At 36.6% G+C, this 15,702-nt stretch overlaps 1 protein-coding gene and 1 pseudogene across 3 annotated transcripts; both read left to right on the forward strand.

Annotated features, from left to right (window-relative positions):
- Positions 1–121: 121 nt before the first annotated feature.
- On the forward strand, positions 122–11,840 carry PHAX (phosphorylated adaptor for RNA export). 3 transcript variants are annotated; one of them, XM_015590527.2, is made up of 5 exons: positions 122–591; positions 1,955–2,568; positions 4,857–4,977; positions 6,488–6,571; positions 10,552–11,840. In XM_015590527.2, the coding sequence occupies exons 1-5, from the start codon at positions 502–504 to the stop codon at positions 10,819–10,821; spliced, it is 1,179 nt and encodes a 392-aa protein (XP_015446013.1). In that variant the 5' UTR covers positions 122–501; the 3' UTR covers positions 10,822–11,840. The 3 variants fall into 3 exon arrangements, with proteins under 3 accessions (XP_015446013.1, XP_006913397.1, XP_006913396.1); XM_006913335.3 differs by having other exon boundaries at positions 124–597; XM_006913334.3 differs by lacking the exon at positions 122–591 and adding an exon at positions 1,524–1,698.
- On the forward strand, positions 2,583–4,838 carry LOC102893251 (annotated as a pseudogene).
- Positions 11,841–15,702: the final 3,862 nt, after the last annotated feature.

The following is a 15,702-nucleotide window of genomic DNA, read 5'->3' on the forward strand; positions in this document are numbered from 1 at the left end:
CGTGAGCAGCACCAGCGCGGCTGGAGAGCTGGAGAGGGGCACAGACGCGGGCCAGCAGCCCTGGCTGCCTCGCGGAAGAAGGTCTGAACAGGCCAGTGACCTCAGGCACCGGCTTCCCCGGAAGCTACGTGTAGGGCGGATTGCGCAGGAGCGAGAATGGAAGCCGGAAGCCCTGCCGGGACATCTAGACTAGCCCGGGAGGCCAAATCCCCGATGGCTGCTGTCCGCGCACAAATCTAGGTTTACACGAAAACCGAGTCTGGAAGAAAACGCGCCAAAGTGGTGAGGGAGCAGGGGATTCATTGTCTCGGAGTCGTTCCAGTGAGTAGTTTGCAGCGATGATGCATATCGGTTAGTTTTGCTCCGGCGCCCCAGCCAGCCCCCTACAGGCCACCGGGCGGAAGCCGTCGCCCGGGCGGGGGGCGCCCGAGATGCCGCCGGGGCCGGACCTTCCCGCCGCCCCGCCGGAAGTGCTCTGCTGACCCGCCGCGCCGCGGGAAAATGGCGCAGGAGGCTGGAGACATGGAAGATGGGCAGCTCTCCGACTCGGATTCCGACATGACGGTCGCACCCAGCGACAGGCCGCTGCAGGTGCCGGTGAGCATGGAGGGCGGGCGGCTGGTTCTGGGCCCGGCGCGCGGAGCCTGGGCCGCAGGGAGCGGTGATGGCGGGGCGGGGGCAGCGCGCCGTGCGAACCCTGGGTCGGCATCTCGCTGCGAGGAGGGACCGCGAGGGTGGCGGCCTCCTAGAGGCAGGCGTGCGGCGGTCTTTTCTCCGCCTTCCATGCGCCCCTTTTCCTAGTTCCCCACTGCAGCCCTGCTAGGTTGCCCCAGAGGACAGATTTTGCGGAAAATGTAGCACCTGGGCAAATCGACCCGAAGCAACCTATGGAGCTCATTTTCACAGTGAGCACAGAAGGAGACTGAGGACCCATAATGAAGTTGATCACCTGTTCAGTGGCCTGGTCTTCCATATTTCCATCAGACCTAGCTTTGTCATGCGGTAATGTGGCACTAGGTTTTGTATTGTCCCAGTTTTCTAAATGGTAGTTTGTCTTGACCCCCGTACTAAGTAGCAACCTCTTTGAGGGCTGTGGTGCCAAGCTGCCCGCTTGGAATCCTGACACCGCCACTATTTGTCTTGTGGCAGGTTATTTAGCCTAGTGCCCCCACCTGTAGTCTAAGAATGATAATAGTACGCCACTGATAGGGTAGTTAAGAATTCAATAGAGCATACAGCCTGAGAAATGTTAGATGCCAATATTACTTGAAGATAGGAAGAATATCTTATTAACTGAAATCACCCCCCATCCTCCATTTCTAGCACATAATAGCTCAAAAATACTTGCTTTAGTGTTTAGTACAAAAAGCAAAGGTGATTATTTAGCATATAAATGTCTTAGGAAATTGATACCAAGGTATTTTGTTTTTCGGTTTCTTTCAGGTTGTTTACATAGATCAACCTATGAATTGGTAAACTTAATGTCATGGACTCTGCAGTTTTAAAAGTAGTATGTTGGGTTTACTGTCTAATCTGAAAGGAGTATAGTCACAAAACCGTGCAAAGGAAGTTTGTGTGTCCTAATGCATGGACGACATCCTTGGAAAGAAAGAAAACATTGTTTTAACTGCTAGTAACAGTGTATTGTCATTTTCAAACATTCTGACAATAACTGAAAAGATTGAAAGTCTTCTAAAGGTGAGAATTAGGAGCTTTGGTAATTTTTTAGAAGGAAGCCTTAGACCTACATTCTGTTATAGAAATAAGAATTGTGTTTTTAAAATTGTAAATTCCATGTGAATCTTTAGAAAAGTAGGGGCTGGATTGATTTCAGAGATTTTGAATATCAGTTATGCTTCAAAAAGATCCAGTTGAATCCCTAAATAATTTTTTTAAATAGCACATGATAGGTGGAGTTAATATGTTTTGTGAATTTATTTCCTTTCGCTTGCAGAAAGCAATAGGTGGGGACACTGCATTGAGGCCCTTCCAGGATACTACAGCAGCCTGTGCACCAGTATCATATTATCGGACTGTTAAAGGTGTGGATTCAAGTGAAGAGAGTTTTTCCGATTCAGATGATGATAGCTCTCTTTGGAAACGAAAGCGACAGAAATGTTTTAACCCCCCTCCCAAACCAGAGGCTTTTCAGTTTGGCCAGAGCAGCCAGAAACTGCCTGTTGCTGGAGGGAAGAAGGTTAACAACATATGGGGTGCTGTGCTACAGGAGCAGAATCAAGATGCAGTGGCCACTGAACTTGGTATCTTGGAAATGGAAGGCACTATTGACAAAAGCAGACAATCCGAGACCTACAATTATTTGCTTGCTAAAAAACTTAAGAGGGACTCTGAAGAACATACAAAAGAATTAGACAAAGAGCTAGATGACTATATGCGTGGTAGTAAGAAAATAGGCTCAAAAGAAGAGGAAAACGGGCAAGGTCATCTCAAACGGAAAAGGCCTGTCAAAGACAGAGTAGGAGACAGACTAGAAATGAACTATAAAGGCCGGTATGAGATCACAGAGGATGATTCTCAAGAGAAAGTGGCTGATGAGATTTCTTTCAGGTGAGCATTTAAATTTTTCCTACAAATGAACACTTGACCAGCTAGCTTTCATTAATAGGAAGTAAAATAGATTTCAAATACACTGATGATGATGTTCCTTTTTGAGTTTTTTTTTAATTTAAGGAACAAACTTTTGCAGACTTTTATGAACTTTTAAGCAACTCCATTTAGTGCTATAGAGCTCTTTAGATGAAAACTTATCTTTGTAAATCATATGGGTTTCTTTTAGTGTTTTCAAGCATTCATGGCTTTTTTGTTACTTTGAGGCATATTGTACATGTGATAAAATTCACTCTTTTTTTTTTTTTTTTAAATTTATCAGTTCTACAACTGTCATCATAAACCAGTTTTAAAACATTTTATTCACCCCCAATAAGATCCCTTATACCCATATGCTCATTTAAAGTTAACCCCTAGGCCACGGTGAGGAGAGCCATGAGTCAGGCAGCCAAGGTTTTACAGCTCTTTAAAACACTGCACAAGACAAGACACCAGGTTATTAAAAATGATGCCAGAGCATTAGAAGGAGCCAGAATAAAGATAAATGAAGAATTTAAAAGTAATAAAAGTGAAGCTTTTTCTGAGAAAATAGAAGAGCTAATAAAAATAGGTTCCAATGTTGAATTGTCACTCAGAACGTCGGTTAGACAAGGTATTCACACAGACCGCAATATGCTGAAATTGGTCTCCAGGAAAGACCTTTTAGAAAATGTGCCATATTGTGATGCACCAACTCAGGAGCAGTGAATTTTCTGGAATAAAATCAAGTCTTTGTCATTTTTAATCTTAAAATATGTAACTGACAAAAGTCCCGGAAATGCAGATATTTTCTCTGAACTGGCAAAATAAAGGGAGGAAGGAAAGAAAGAAGGAAGGACAGAGGGAGGGGGGAGAGAGAGGGAGGAAAGGAAGGAAGAGCAAAGAAAAAATTAACCCTTATTCACATCCCAAGATAACTGCTAATCTACTTTCTGTAGGCATAAACTTGTATTTCTGGACATTTCATGTTGAATGGAATTATACAAAGTGTGGTCTCTGTGCCTGGCTTCTTTTACTTAGTGTAATGTTTTTGAGATTCATCCATGTCGTAGCAGGAATCAACACTTTATTATACACACACATATCCATACTGAATGGCTGTCTCACTTTTTGGCTATTCTGAATAATGCTGTTATGAACTTGCATATGCAGATCTTTGGACATGTATTTTCATTTCTCGGGTAAATACTGAGGAGTAGAATTGGTAAATTTACATTTCATGTATTTTTAACAAGTTCGAATTTTGTTTTGTCAGTAACTCTAAATCAGTAGTGAACATTGTCACAAATTTGAAAACAAATATGGTTCAAGAGTAATATAGCTAATAGGAAAACAAGTGTTTACTTTCCAGGCAAGCCTGTCAGCCTAGTACTGGAGTTTTAAAATACTGAAAAAGTTTGGAATTTGAGCACTGGAAAGGATCTTACAGATTTTGTAAACCAAAGCCTCACTTTACAAATATGGAAAACTGAGGCCCAATAGTTGCCCAAAGCCACAAATTTAGTAAGTGTCAGACCTGGAACTAAATTCTGGTCCCTTTGTTCTTGCGTTGCCTCCTATTGAGAAGCCAGGTCTGGTTAGGGAACCAGTAAGACTTCTGCAATATTCTCTTCCATCTGTGGGCAGTGTGGGCTCTGACATTAGAAGTGTTACTGAGGTTCCCTATGTTTTTACCCTTCAGTGGTATAATGAAAATAATAGTACCTACCTTTAAAAGCTTGTTGAGAGAATTAACTGAGATAATGCATAGAAAGTTCTTAGGATTATGCTTATCTTGTAGTAACCATCGGTAAGCATTAGCATTCTGAGGTACACGGAGCGAGTGAGGGGAAAATCCCATCCATCTTAAAGGAGAGCTAACCTTTAGTCATAATGATTGAAAGCATAGTATATGTTTGTTACTTGTGGCAGGAGTGGACTGGTTTTATCTTTTGCTTTTCGGCTTGCATTCCATTTGGTATATGTACATATTTATTTTGAAATCCACCGTAATTCAATAAAGCAAAGTGAAGAGACTTTGGTTATGAGACTGTGATGGAACCTTGAGGTTACTGTCTCCTTGGGTGACCCAAGATACAAATGTTACCATGTCACTGATTTCAGGGTTAAGTATTGAAGATTTCGAAAAGTAAATGTTATTAGAATAGGATTTATATCTAGTTTGGGACTAAACTGGAGACTAAGGTGGTTTTCTTCAACTTTATACAACAAATAAATAAGTTACTATTACTTTATTTGTGCCTTATCAGGTTGCAGGAACCAAAGAAAGATCTGATAGCCCGAGTAGTGAGTATAATTGGGAACAAAAAGGCAATTGAACTTCTGATGGAAACTGCTGAAGTTGAACAGAATGGTGGCCTTTTTATAATGGTAAGACTAACAGTTTCATTGTTCCTATTTTGAATTGTGTTTCATGTGATTTTTTTTTTTTTAAAGTAAACTTGTCTCTGTTGAGTCATAAATTTATCATAAATTATTAGTATGTTTCAGTTTTTTAAGCACTTCATTAACAATGAAGACTGAATAAAAAAATAAATTAAGTATCCTGAGTTTTAATACTTTACTTACAAACAAGAAATATAAATTGTAGCCAGTTAGTGTACAGTCAACAGCCATCTCATAGGATTCGTTAAGGGTAGGGGCTGAAATTTTTGAAATTTTAAGAAAAAAATCGGGGGGGTTGGAACCTGGAAGCTCAGATTTTGAGAATATGGATTTTGGAGTTTGGGGTGCCTTGTTTTGAGTTCTGGATCTGCGACTCATTATGTGTGAGGTTCGGCTAAATCGTTTGACTTCTTAGTGCCTCAGTCTCCCCAGCTATAAAATGGGAATTCTACTTTGTAAGGATTAGATGAGATTATGCGTGTAAAGTGCTTATCACAGTGCCCACTACTTAGCAGTGGTGAACAGAAATGTTACTTTTGGCTCATTTAATTCATACTTTCTTGAAAATCAGTTCTTGGGGACAAAAAAATCTTGTTATGCAAAAAGCATAAAAGATATGTAGTATATCTGTGAGTATTAAAATTATATGGGTAGTAGGGATGAATAGGGAAAAAAAAAGTCTGAAAGGTTCCTGGGGTGGGTGAAATAATGGAAAAAAAGATTAAAAAACACTTTACTGTTTCAAAATGGCAGAAAGAACGGTGGCAGTTTACCTCCATGGAATGGTTTGGCAGATCTCATTGAATGCAGCTTTCACCACAGGGTGAGGATGTAGTTTGAAATGGCTTCAATATTTGCTCTTCACGAGAACAGTAACATCACAAGAGAGTAAATCAGTATTATTCGTGGAAACCAATTAGAATTGATAGCATTGGCTGAAGAAACAGTCTATGAACATAGATTATAGAAGTCAAAACCAAAGCAAATTATAATAGTCGTGAATGTACCAGCATCCCTGTTTGTGTCACTGTTAAGATACTTTGATTTTCATTTAGTTCAGCACACAGTTACAGATTCATCAATATTTTAATGCTATACTAATACAGTTAAACTGTATATTCCAGCGAGCTAATGCAAATCTACTGAATGTTGGTCAGGTGCAAGTCCAAACTTACTTTCTTTTGATTCATTCTTTCCTTGTACAATTATTTATTGCTGTGTGCCAGGCACCATTTTAGACACAAGAAGCTTATGTTGCTGTGGGGGTGGGAAGGAGACCGTCTATCAAGAATAAATACATTATCTTCAAGTATTTTAGAAAGTGATAAATGCTTTGGGAAAAGAAATAGATCAAATGTAGGTATAGAGAGGAGAGATGGACATTGCAATTAAACTGGAATGGTCAGGGTAGACCTTGGGCACTTCTCTGTTTAAAAGATGCTTTGGCCATTCATGGGAAGAGTCTAACAGTATATTTTTCCTGTTCCTTTTGTAGAATGGTAGTAGAAGAAGAACACCAGGTGGAGTTTTCCTGAATCTCCTGAAAAACACTCCTAGTATCAGTGAGGAACAAATTAAGGTAAAAATGACTTCTAAGATTCATAATAATTTGACTTCCACCTAGCCTCTAGCTTCATTTTGTACTCATCTCCATCACTTGCTCTGCCTTAAATTGACCAATTTTGTCGTCTCATTTCAAGTAAAACTTGTGCTTTTTGTAAAGCTCTGCCTCTTTTTCTTTCCTTTCAGAGCCAAGATTCATTAATTGTTTCATTCATTCCTTTACCTCCTATTTCTCATAAACTGGAAGCTAGGCACTTCAGTATTAACCATTTTTTATTACTAGAATGTCTTATATGTGAATCCCACATTGTAGGTTTTTCACAGCTCAGAATTTGATATCTTTTGAATTGTTAGTTAAGAAACATGATTTGCACTTAGCAGAGATGAAGGTTGAGAATTAGCCTTTTACATAGGAAAGCTGCGTACACATGCAACACAGCTGCTATGCTTGAGAAGCGTTGTTGTATTCTGTTTATTATAACAGTGGGTGATAAAGGTGATAGGAATACGTTTTAGCCATTATGCTAAATTATGCTAATGACGACAGAAATAGAAGCCATTTTTCTTGAGCTGATGTTCCATGTGAGCTTATTTTGCATCTGCTCAATGTCATTTCTTTTATCTTAAGTTTTCTAGTTCACTTCCATTCACTTTTTAAAAATTTGTTATTGAAATTGCTACAAGAAATGTTAACTTGTTGCACATTTGAAATCTCTAGCCAGTAACTGCTTTTTTTTTCTCATTGGAACAATTATTTTGATGACATAGATTTGTAACAATGTAAATGTCCTTAGGAACACAGTTATTGATTGATGAAACAGTTTATACCTGTGTGTTCTCCCACCTCCTGCAATATAATCCCTGACAAAAAGTGTATAGTGAGAAGGAACTATCTTCTTGGATTTTGTTTGATAGCAAAATGTCACTCTTTTCAGAGAAATAGCATGATGTGATGAAAAGAATTCTCTAAGATTCACAATCTGGGTTTTAATTTCAAATTTGCCATTTAGTGGTTGTATGACCATGAGCAGATCGCTAACTCTCTTTTAGCTTTAATTGTCTCATCTATAAAGTGGAGACTTTAATACATGCCCTGCCTATTTAATAGCGTTATAAAAGGATCGCATAAAATATCTACAAAAACTTTTTGTAAGTAACTACACTTTAGACAAACCAGTTTGCAGAAGCAAGAGAGAAGAAAATAACATTTATTCACCATGAGCTTGGCACCGGGCCAAATATTTATATGATTTAGACGTCACCGCAATTTATCAAAGTGGATTTTATGATATTATGCAAATGAAGCGTAATAAAAAATGATATGCCTGGGCTTACACAGAACACTGACTTCAGACCCACGTTTTCACTGAATCACGTGTCTTTGAAACTCAATTCTTTTCCAAATCATTGTGGAGAAAGGGATTTTAATGTTAGGTTTTTATGTTAAATTACCAGAAATGTTGCATTATAATAAACAATAGAAACATTTGGAATATCTAATAATAAGAGAATGTTGATTTACAGGGACATTCTTAAAAGGACTGTCCTCTAGCCTCTTATTTTTGTGAACCAGTTTTAAGGAAATGAGAAAATGCAGTAATTCTGAATTTTTAAAAAAGGCAAAATAAAATTTATAAAGAAAAAGAAGCATGGGGCAATAAGTTGGTATGAAAAACACCAAAATGTTACCAGTGATTTGGTCTGTTGTGAAGGATTACAAATGTTTTGGCTTTTAAGATTTTTCTGTGTTTTTCTAAATTTTCTGTATGTGCATGGGATTGAGTACTTTTCTTATTAGAGGAAAAAACCTGAAGGCAATAGAATTTTAGTGTAGGTAATTTCATATGCCATCCAAATGCTGATATAATTCTTTTATCTCTGTATTGCTAATGATCACAGTCTGCAGAGATTTTTGTTTTAGAAAATACAAAGTTTCTGAAAAGAATAGTTAAAAGTTCATTTGCTGTATTTTTTAAAAAGCTCAGCTATAACAGTCTATCAACAGTATATAGTTCAAGTTCTTAACTCATAGAGTTAATTATGTAGAGATACAGATGGGAGGGAAAAAATTGCTCTCAGATTATCTGTTGTCTACATTTGTTGTAACAGCCTTAATATGTTAAAACATTTTGGGGGGGCCATCCCACAATTCTATCAAAATTCATAACCATGGGAATGACGTCTCTTTTTAATAAGAATTGCCAATTCTGGAGGGAAAAGGGAACCTCATAACTTTACTAGTGTTGCCAAGCATTGTACTACTCAGAATTGTTTTTACAAGACGCTTGAATGTGCTTCCACATAAAATGAAAATACTTCTTATAGCTTCTTTCTGTCTGTCCACTTGAAGGTCAATAGATGCTTGGAAAAAATGTAAATTATCACACTTGTGACGGCAACATGATAGGATTTAAGTATATGGATTTGGAAAAATCATATATGAGTTTAGATTTTATACTTTCACATGTTAGCTCTTCACGAGGCACATGTGACCTTGTGCCTCACTCTCCTTGTCTGAAAACAGGATAATACCCACCTCAGAGGTTCATGTGAGAATGAGAAGAGTTAACGTGTGTAAAGTTCTTAGCATAATGCCTGGCACGTAAAAGTGCTCATTTAGTAAATGGTAAACCTTTTTGTCCTTCCAGAACTTTTCCGTCACATATATATCCTCCTCTTTCACCCCCAGTCCCTCCTCATTTCTTTAGCAAATACTTTTATTCCTCTTCTCCATCAGAGCACTCATATTCTGAAACTTTCCCTTATCCCTTTAATTTCAAGTTTCCTTATTTCTTCCTCTGCTAATTCTGTGTGCTGCTTATAACTATTTAGCATAAATTTTAGAAGGAGAGGGCCCCCTTTATGTCACCATCCTTTGTAGTGCTTTTCATAAACAAAAAGGGATTTGCACTTTGTGCACTTTAAAAATACAATGGGGACTGGCTTGGCTATAGCTTTTAAGAGCCCTTTCCTAGAAAATAATAGGATGTCAGTGTGTCCTGCCTTTACTAGCTTCTGTTTTAAACCTTTGAACTTCCTCTGTCTTAGCAGTCTTTTCTCTTTAGATCCCTAACATTCTTTTTTTTTTTTTTTTGTACACTCTGAAACAACACCTATCTATCTGTATCAGGTTATTTATGTTTTCCATGTACTAGTTTAATGAGTACATTTTCTACTTGAACAGTTCTCATCCACTGGCCAGGGCATTTGACAATTGGCGGGGGTGCGGTGAGTATGTGCTAGTAGGTAGAGGTCAGGTATGCTACTAAACATTCTACAATGCACGCAGCAGACTGCCACAACAAAGAATTACCCAGCTCAAAATTTTGGTGGTGTCATGGTTGAGAAACCCTATAATAAAGGAATCTTATATTTTCATACTATAAAACCCCTTTCCTAGCATCCTGGAATGTATTCCGGTGCTATATTATTTTTATACCTTGTGATAAAAGTTGTTGACAAAGACTTACATGGTCACACTTGAATTACAGTAATGTTTTTTAAGAGATGGAATTTTTCTTGCACCGTGTAGGCTACATGATCGTGCTGAGTCACAATACAGGCATAGCTCAGTTTCTTAGCATGCTAGTGCAATCACATATGGTTACGATGGCATTTCACAGTTAATCTTTATTCCAAAGACTTCTGTTTTGTTGTGATAAATTATATTTCATTTAAATCCTAAACAACACGAATTTCTTACTGTATCTTTCCATTTAGGAAACCTTTAACTATAGAGACGATATGGTAGAATATCCATGGGCAGAATAACCTAGCATTAGGTTGAATTTGAATTATAGCTTCATCCTCTACTTGCAGTGGGGACTTATTTAATATTCTGGACTCTGTGTCTAATTATGAGCCTAATAATATTTGCTTGGTTTTTGTGTGTATATGAGAAATGGAGATAATGATTAATATAAGGGGTCTGCCTAGTAACAAATTTTTAATAAATGGTAATTCTTATTTACTAAAATTGTTCCTTTATTATTATAGGATATCTTCTACATTGAAAATCAAAAGGAATATGAAAATAAAAAAGCTGCTAGGAAGAGGAGAACTCAAGTGTTGGGGAAAAAGATGAAACAAGCTATTAAAAGTCTAAATTTTCAAGAAGAAGATGATACGTCACGAGAAACTTTTGCAAGTGACACAAATGAGGCCCTGGCCTCTCTTGAAGAACCACAGGAAGGACGTGGGGAAACGAAGTTGGATGTGGAGGAAGCCATTGAGGTGGACCATTCTCATGATTTGGACATTTTTTAGTGCATTTTAAGGAACAGACCTTTCTAAAATAACATCATAACAGACCATTTCTACTGAGATTGCTTCATTTTACTTGGCACTGATAAACATGAAAATCTGGAGAGAAAGAACTGTTTCCTTGTTTTCAATAAAATTGACTGTGGAGAGATGAATGTGATTGATATGAACATTTAAAAATCTCTCATGTCTGACAAAGTACTTAGACGTATATAGCAGAAGATTTAATTTCTCAATCTGTTGCATGTGCTAATTATTACTAGTTGATAATCAGTTTTGTCCAGGTATTATGTCATTGAAAAGTTTGATTTCCTGATTTATATATATCTTTGCAGTGAATTATGACTGGTTTTAAAACATTCCATTAAAAGATCCTAATAAGACACATAAATTGTTGAGCTATTATAGATGCATCCAAATTTAGTTTGTCTGTGTTCTGAGAACTCTTAGGCAATTTTAAGGGTAGTGATTAAATCCAAATAGGTTTATACTGATAGTTCTTCCCACTTATTTGCTTGTCTAGAAGTAAATAAACAAGCTTTTTAAAGAGGTATTGATTCGTAACTTTAACTTTGTTTTTGACTTCTTAATTAACTGTCATACACTAAGTACTGAATGTGATCCATACCTCTGTAATTACCATGGACATTTAAATTTTTTCAATGGTGGCCTGCCTAAGACTGTTTTTACCTTATGTTAAGGAAGTTAGAATAACGTCACATCTGCATGAATTTTCAAATTATTCATTTTTATTGAAGGAATAAGCCTTTCTAAAGGTAGGTTATTTAAGATGCTCCAAGAGTTGACTGTAGTTTACAAGATAGATTAAGCAAAAATTGGTAGGAAGCAATTACAAACTATTTTTTACAGGCAATGTACTTGAATTCTTTCAGTAATTTCTGAAATACGTGGTCATTGAAGTTGGATTTAAGGATCTAAATGGGAAAAGAAGAGGAAAATGGTTATTGCTTGCTTTTTATCCATAAATGCAAAAATAAAATTAGAGATTTGGCAGTCCTTTATGAGTTTCAAATGGTTTATTCTTTAATCAAATATTCTTTCGTAAGATTACCATATCCAAGGAAAGAAAAATAGGTAGCTGGATACTGTCCCTGAGATAATTGATGAGCTGATTTTAAAGGTAAGTGTATTAGGAAAGATAATCATTCAGAAATCTAAATGCCATACTCATGAAGATAATGCTAATTTTTCTAGTGAAAGTTACAGTTTTCGATTTTGAGGTTTTCGAAGGGCGTTAATGACTAAGAGACTACTTTGTCCTCATTAAAAGGGTTGTTTTCCCCACCTTCCTGGTTCATTTTCATCAACAGTTGTCTCCTTAATATTTGGAAACCACATAGATTTCTGGCTTGTGTTGTATCCTAATATTATATTAGAAACCAACATTTTAATTTTTAAGGTTCCTAAAAGTTTTGTCTATTAAAATCACTCTTCTCTAAACCTTTCTGGATATCCAAATGAAGGGATACATATCCAAACTTGCCAGATATGTTTTCAGTTAATACTCTCAATATTTTGCAGTAGTTCTTCCTGTTTGGCCTAACATTTTTCCTACTTGCTGGCTCGTAAGATTGACAATAATAATCCTCTACCTCTCTGTCCTAGTAATTTAGGTGCTCATCCTCATTGTAACCTTTCTTTATTAAAATGAAATTTGTAATCTGATATACTCTGCAATAGAACTCAAATGTTAGGGGATAAATGGGTTGGATTGGTTCGGGTTTAAACAAATTCGATTTACATTCAAAATGTGTAAGTAATTAATAGTTGGTGAAACAAACAGGACACATCAACCCCCCAAAAAATCAGCTAAGGGCAAGAATGAGAATGTTAGAGAATGTTAATGTTATTTGTGAATGATTTAGTCCAATATATTTTCTATGTCAAATATGTAATATGTCTGCAAGCCTCTTCATTTTTTAATTGTAATAAGAAAGACGATTTCCTCAAGAAAGAGTCTAAAAGCCCGCCGCCACCTGGTTTGGTCATTGGGGTACTGGTGGCAGGAGGAGAGGCACATGTGCAGCAGAAGGGGATGTGAAGAGGCTTTGGGGCACATAAGGGCAACTCTCGCTAGCGCCACTGCCACCTTGGTTGCGGGGTCTTCAGTGAGTCACCACCTTGGAACCAGCAGGAAAATCATCAACTACTCCAATTTCCTCAGTCTCAAGAAATGTGGCAGTTACCACCTTGAAACCCATAGCAGCATCTAAAGAGACAACACGGTGGGCCTCAATAAATACTTCTTCCACCACCTTAAAGTCTATGCCCAAAATAACGTGTTTCACAAAACACATCCCAGATGTCAACATCTACAGACGACCGCAACCCACAATAGTTCCATCATCTGTTACTTCATCAGTAACAATCACAGCAACTATAAATTCTAAAGAAAATAAAGTATCAAAATTTGATATTGGCAGCTTTGTTGGTGGTATTGCATTAACACTGGGAATTTTATCTGCTCTTTACAATGGCTGCAAAATGTTTTATTCAAGAGGCATTCAGTATAGAACCATTAATGAACATGATGCCATCATTCAAGGAAATCAGGGACCAATGGAAAGAAGAAAGACTGACAAAACCCTATCAATTAGTTTAAGACATTATCTTCTTGAAACTAGTATAAACCACACCATGCGTATAATGTATGATATATTATGTAAGTATGTAAAGAGTCTTCATGATTACTAAAGGTAAAAAGGGTTCGTTTTGGGTTTTTAATGAACATTTGGAGCATACAGTTAATGCAATGGTTGTATTCATTTTTAGAAAATACAGAGTAAGGCAAATCCAGTCCCATTTTCTTGTATTGGTCACATAGGGCCAGTAACTGGAAGACATCACTGAAGGGCATACAAATAAGGAGTTTGTCACAGCACTCAAGATGTTGATTGTCCTTGTTGCTCACAAAAAGAACTTCGGAGCTACTTAGAACTGGCTATATCCTAATTCCTAATGCCACACAAATTTAATGAGTAAACCAGGTCTTAATTTTAAGCATAATTTTAGTTAAAGTGTCTCTTCAGAAAGCAGCAATATTTTATATGTTTTAAAGCTATACTGTTGAACTGTACACTTGAAACTTACTAGATTTCATTAACCAGTGTTACCATAATAAAAAATTAAAATCGGGAAAAAAAATAAAAATAAAAAATAAAGCTTAGTGTCTAGTTTAGAAACAAAATTGCACACACACCTTACCCACCCCCTCCAACCCCCCCCAAAAAAAGATCAAATAAAAGCACAAACAATACCTGGGTTTAGCCTTGTTAGCCCATGAAGAGCATGTATTTTTATTAATAATTTATTAATAGCAATAAATTCTTTTGAGCTTTCAATGGCAGTTGATATAATTATCTTTTTTCCCCTGGGTAATTTCAGCAAATTCCAATGTTTAACATGACAACGTTTTAAAGACTTAGTCGATAGCATTAAATAAGAAGTAGGGAAAAAATAAGAAGTTAGATTATTTGCTACTGTGAGAATATCATCACCACTGGAAATTGCTTTATTTCATATTCAGCTAATCTGAGTATGAAATAAATTAATTTATATTAAGACATAAATTAATTATATGTTTAGTGAATACTTTTAAGAGATGTAGAGCGGCTTTCAATATCTAGAAATGTTTACTGTCATGTAAACACACCTACCTTAAAAAAAAACCTTATATGATTTCCAAAACAAAACATTCAGAACACTGTATAGAACCATAGATTAATACTGTTTCTCAAGCAGAGATGTTATGCTGCTCTTCTCAAGGTACAAAATCTACAGGATGAAAATGCTGCCTTTTCCCCACACTGTTGATTTTACTCAAAATTTTGGGGAAACGGCATTTTTATACTAAAACCGATCTATTTTGGAATAAATTCTTACTATGTTTTAAAACAGGAATCTTTAAGACCGGTAACTTTCTGCTTCCTACTTGGATATTCTTCAGACCAATCCTCTTCCTCCCTTGCTGATGATGAGTCAGTTTCATATGTCATGTTAACGAAAAGAAAATGCACAGTATTCTAGGGTCACAAGCATCAGCCATCATAATTCAGGGGGTTTTCAGTTTCACAGTTTATATTCCAGCGCTCAAAACTCAAGGTCAAGTTTTGACAAAAGAGTTATTTAGTCAGACTAGATACTAAGATGGTATTTCTTAGATTGGTCAAGGTAAATCACACCAATTACTAATAGTATAAAAATAATCTAAGATGTCCAAATGAACATATATTTATATTTAACAGGAATTAAATGTACCTTTTGTGATCAGCATTTGGTTTACGGAGAATATCATCTATCAAGAATTTTAATATAGAGGATCATTTCTATTCGCTGTGCGTTATGGCCAATTGATGTGATGGATATGGATGATAAAAATTATCTAAAATATGGATGTGACAGGATTATGTGACATATGCGGTGTGGAAGAAATATGAAACACATGTGTTTACATTAGTTTGAAAAAAGATGTGGGCTGATAGGTAAGTTGTATGTTTCTAACTTAGCCTCAGCTGGCTTTTCAACTATTGCTTTTGTATCTTTGCAAAATATACTTAAAATACATTTTACAGTAACAGGGCCTTTTAAATTTAAGTTGTTTTGTTCCCTGCATTCTTGATGCTTCTGTACTTCAAATCGTACTTAATGTCATTATATGCCTTTAAAGTTTCCTGTGCTTTGGGTTTGAAATAACTTAGTTGTCTTTGCTCTGCTTCTAAGTTGTATAATTTATTACTTTCAAATACCAGTATTTCGATAGTCAATTTTTTATTTTTAATGTGCAAAATTGAAGGTAACAGTGATACAAACCAATATTTTGCTTTGGAGCACATTTCCTAAGCATAAATTTATCTTCCTAATTAT

This window comes from Pteropus alecto, unplaced genomic scaffold (genome assembly GCF_000325575.1).
Source record: "Pteropus alecto unplaced genomic scaffold, ASM32557v1 scaffold20, whole genome shotgun sequence".
NCBI classification, from domain to species: Eukaryota; Metazoa; Chordata; class Mammalia; order Chiroptera; family Pteropodidae; genus Pteropus; species Pteropus alecto.

Coding starts and splice junctions, on each gene's coding strand:
- PHAX (XM_006913334.3), top strand. CDS start 1,588: ATGGACGACATCCTTGGAAAGAAAGAAAACATTGTTTTAACTGCTAGT. Junction 4,978..6,487: donor ATGGTGGCCTTTTTATAATG/GTAAGACTAACA, acceptor TTCCTTTTGTAG/AATGGTAGTAGAAGAAGAAC. Junction 6,572..10,551: donor TCAGTGAGGAACAAATTAAG/GTAAAAATGACT, acceptor TTATTATTATAG/GATATCTTCTACATTGAAAA.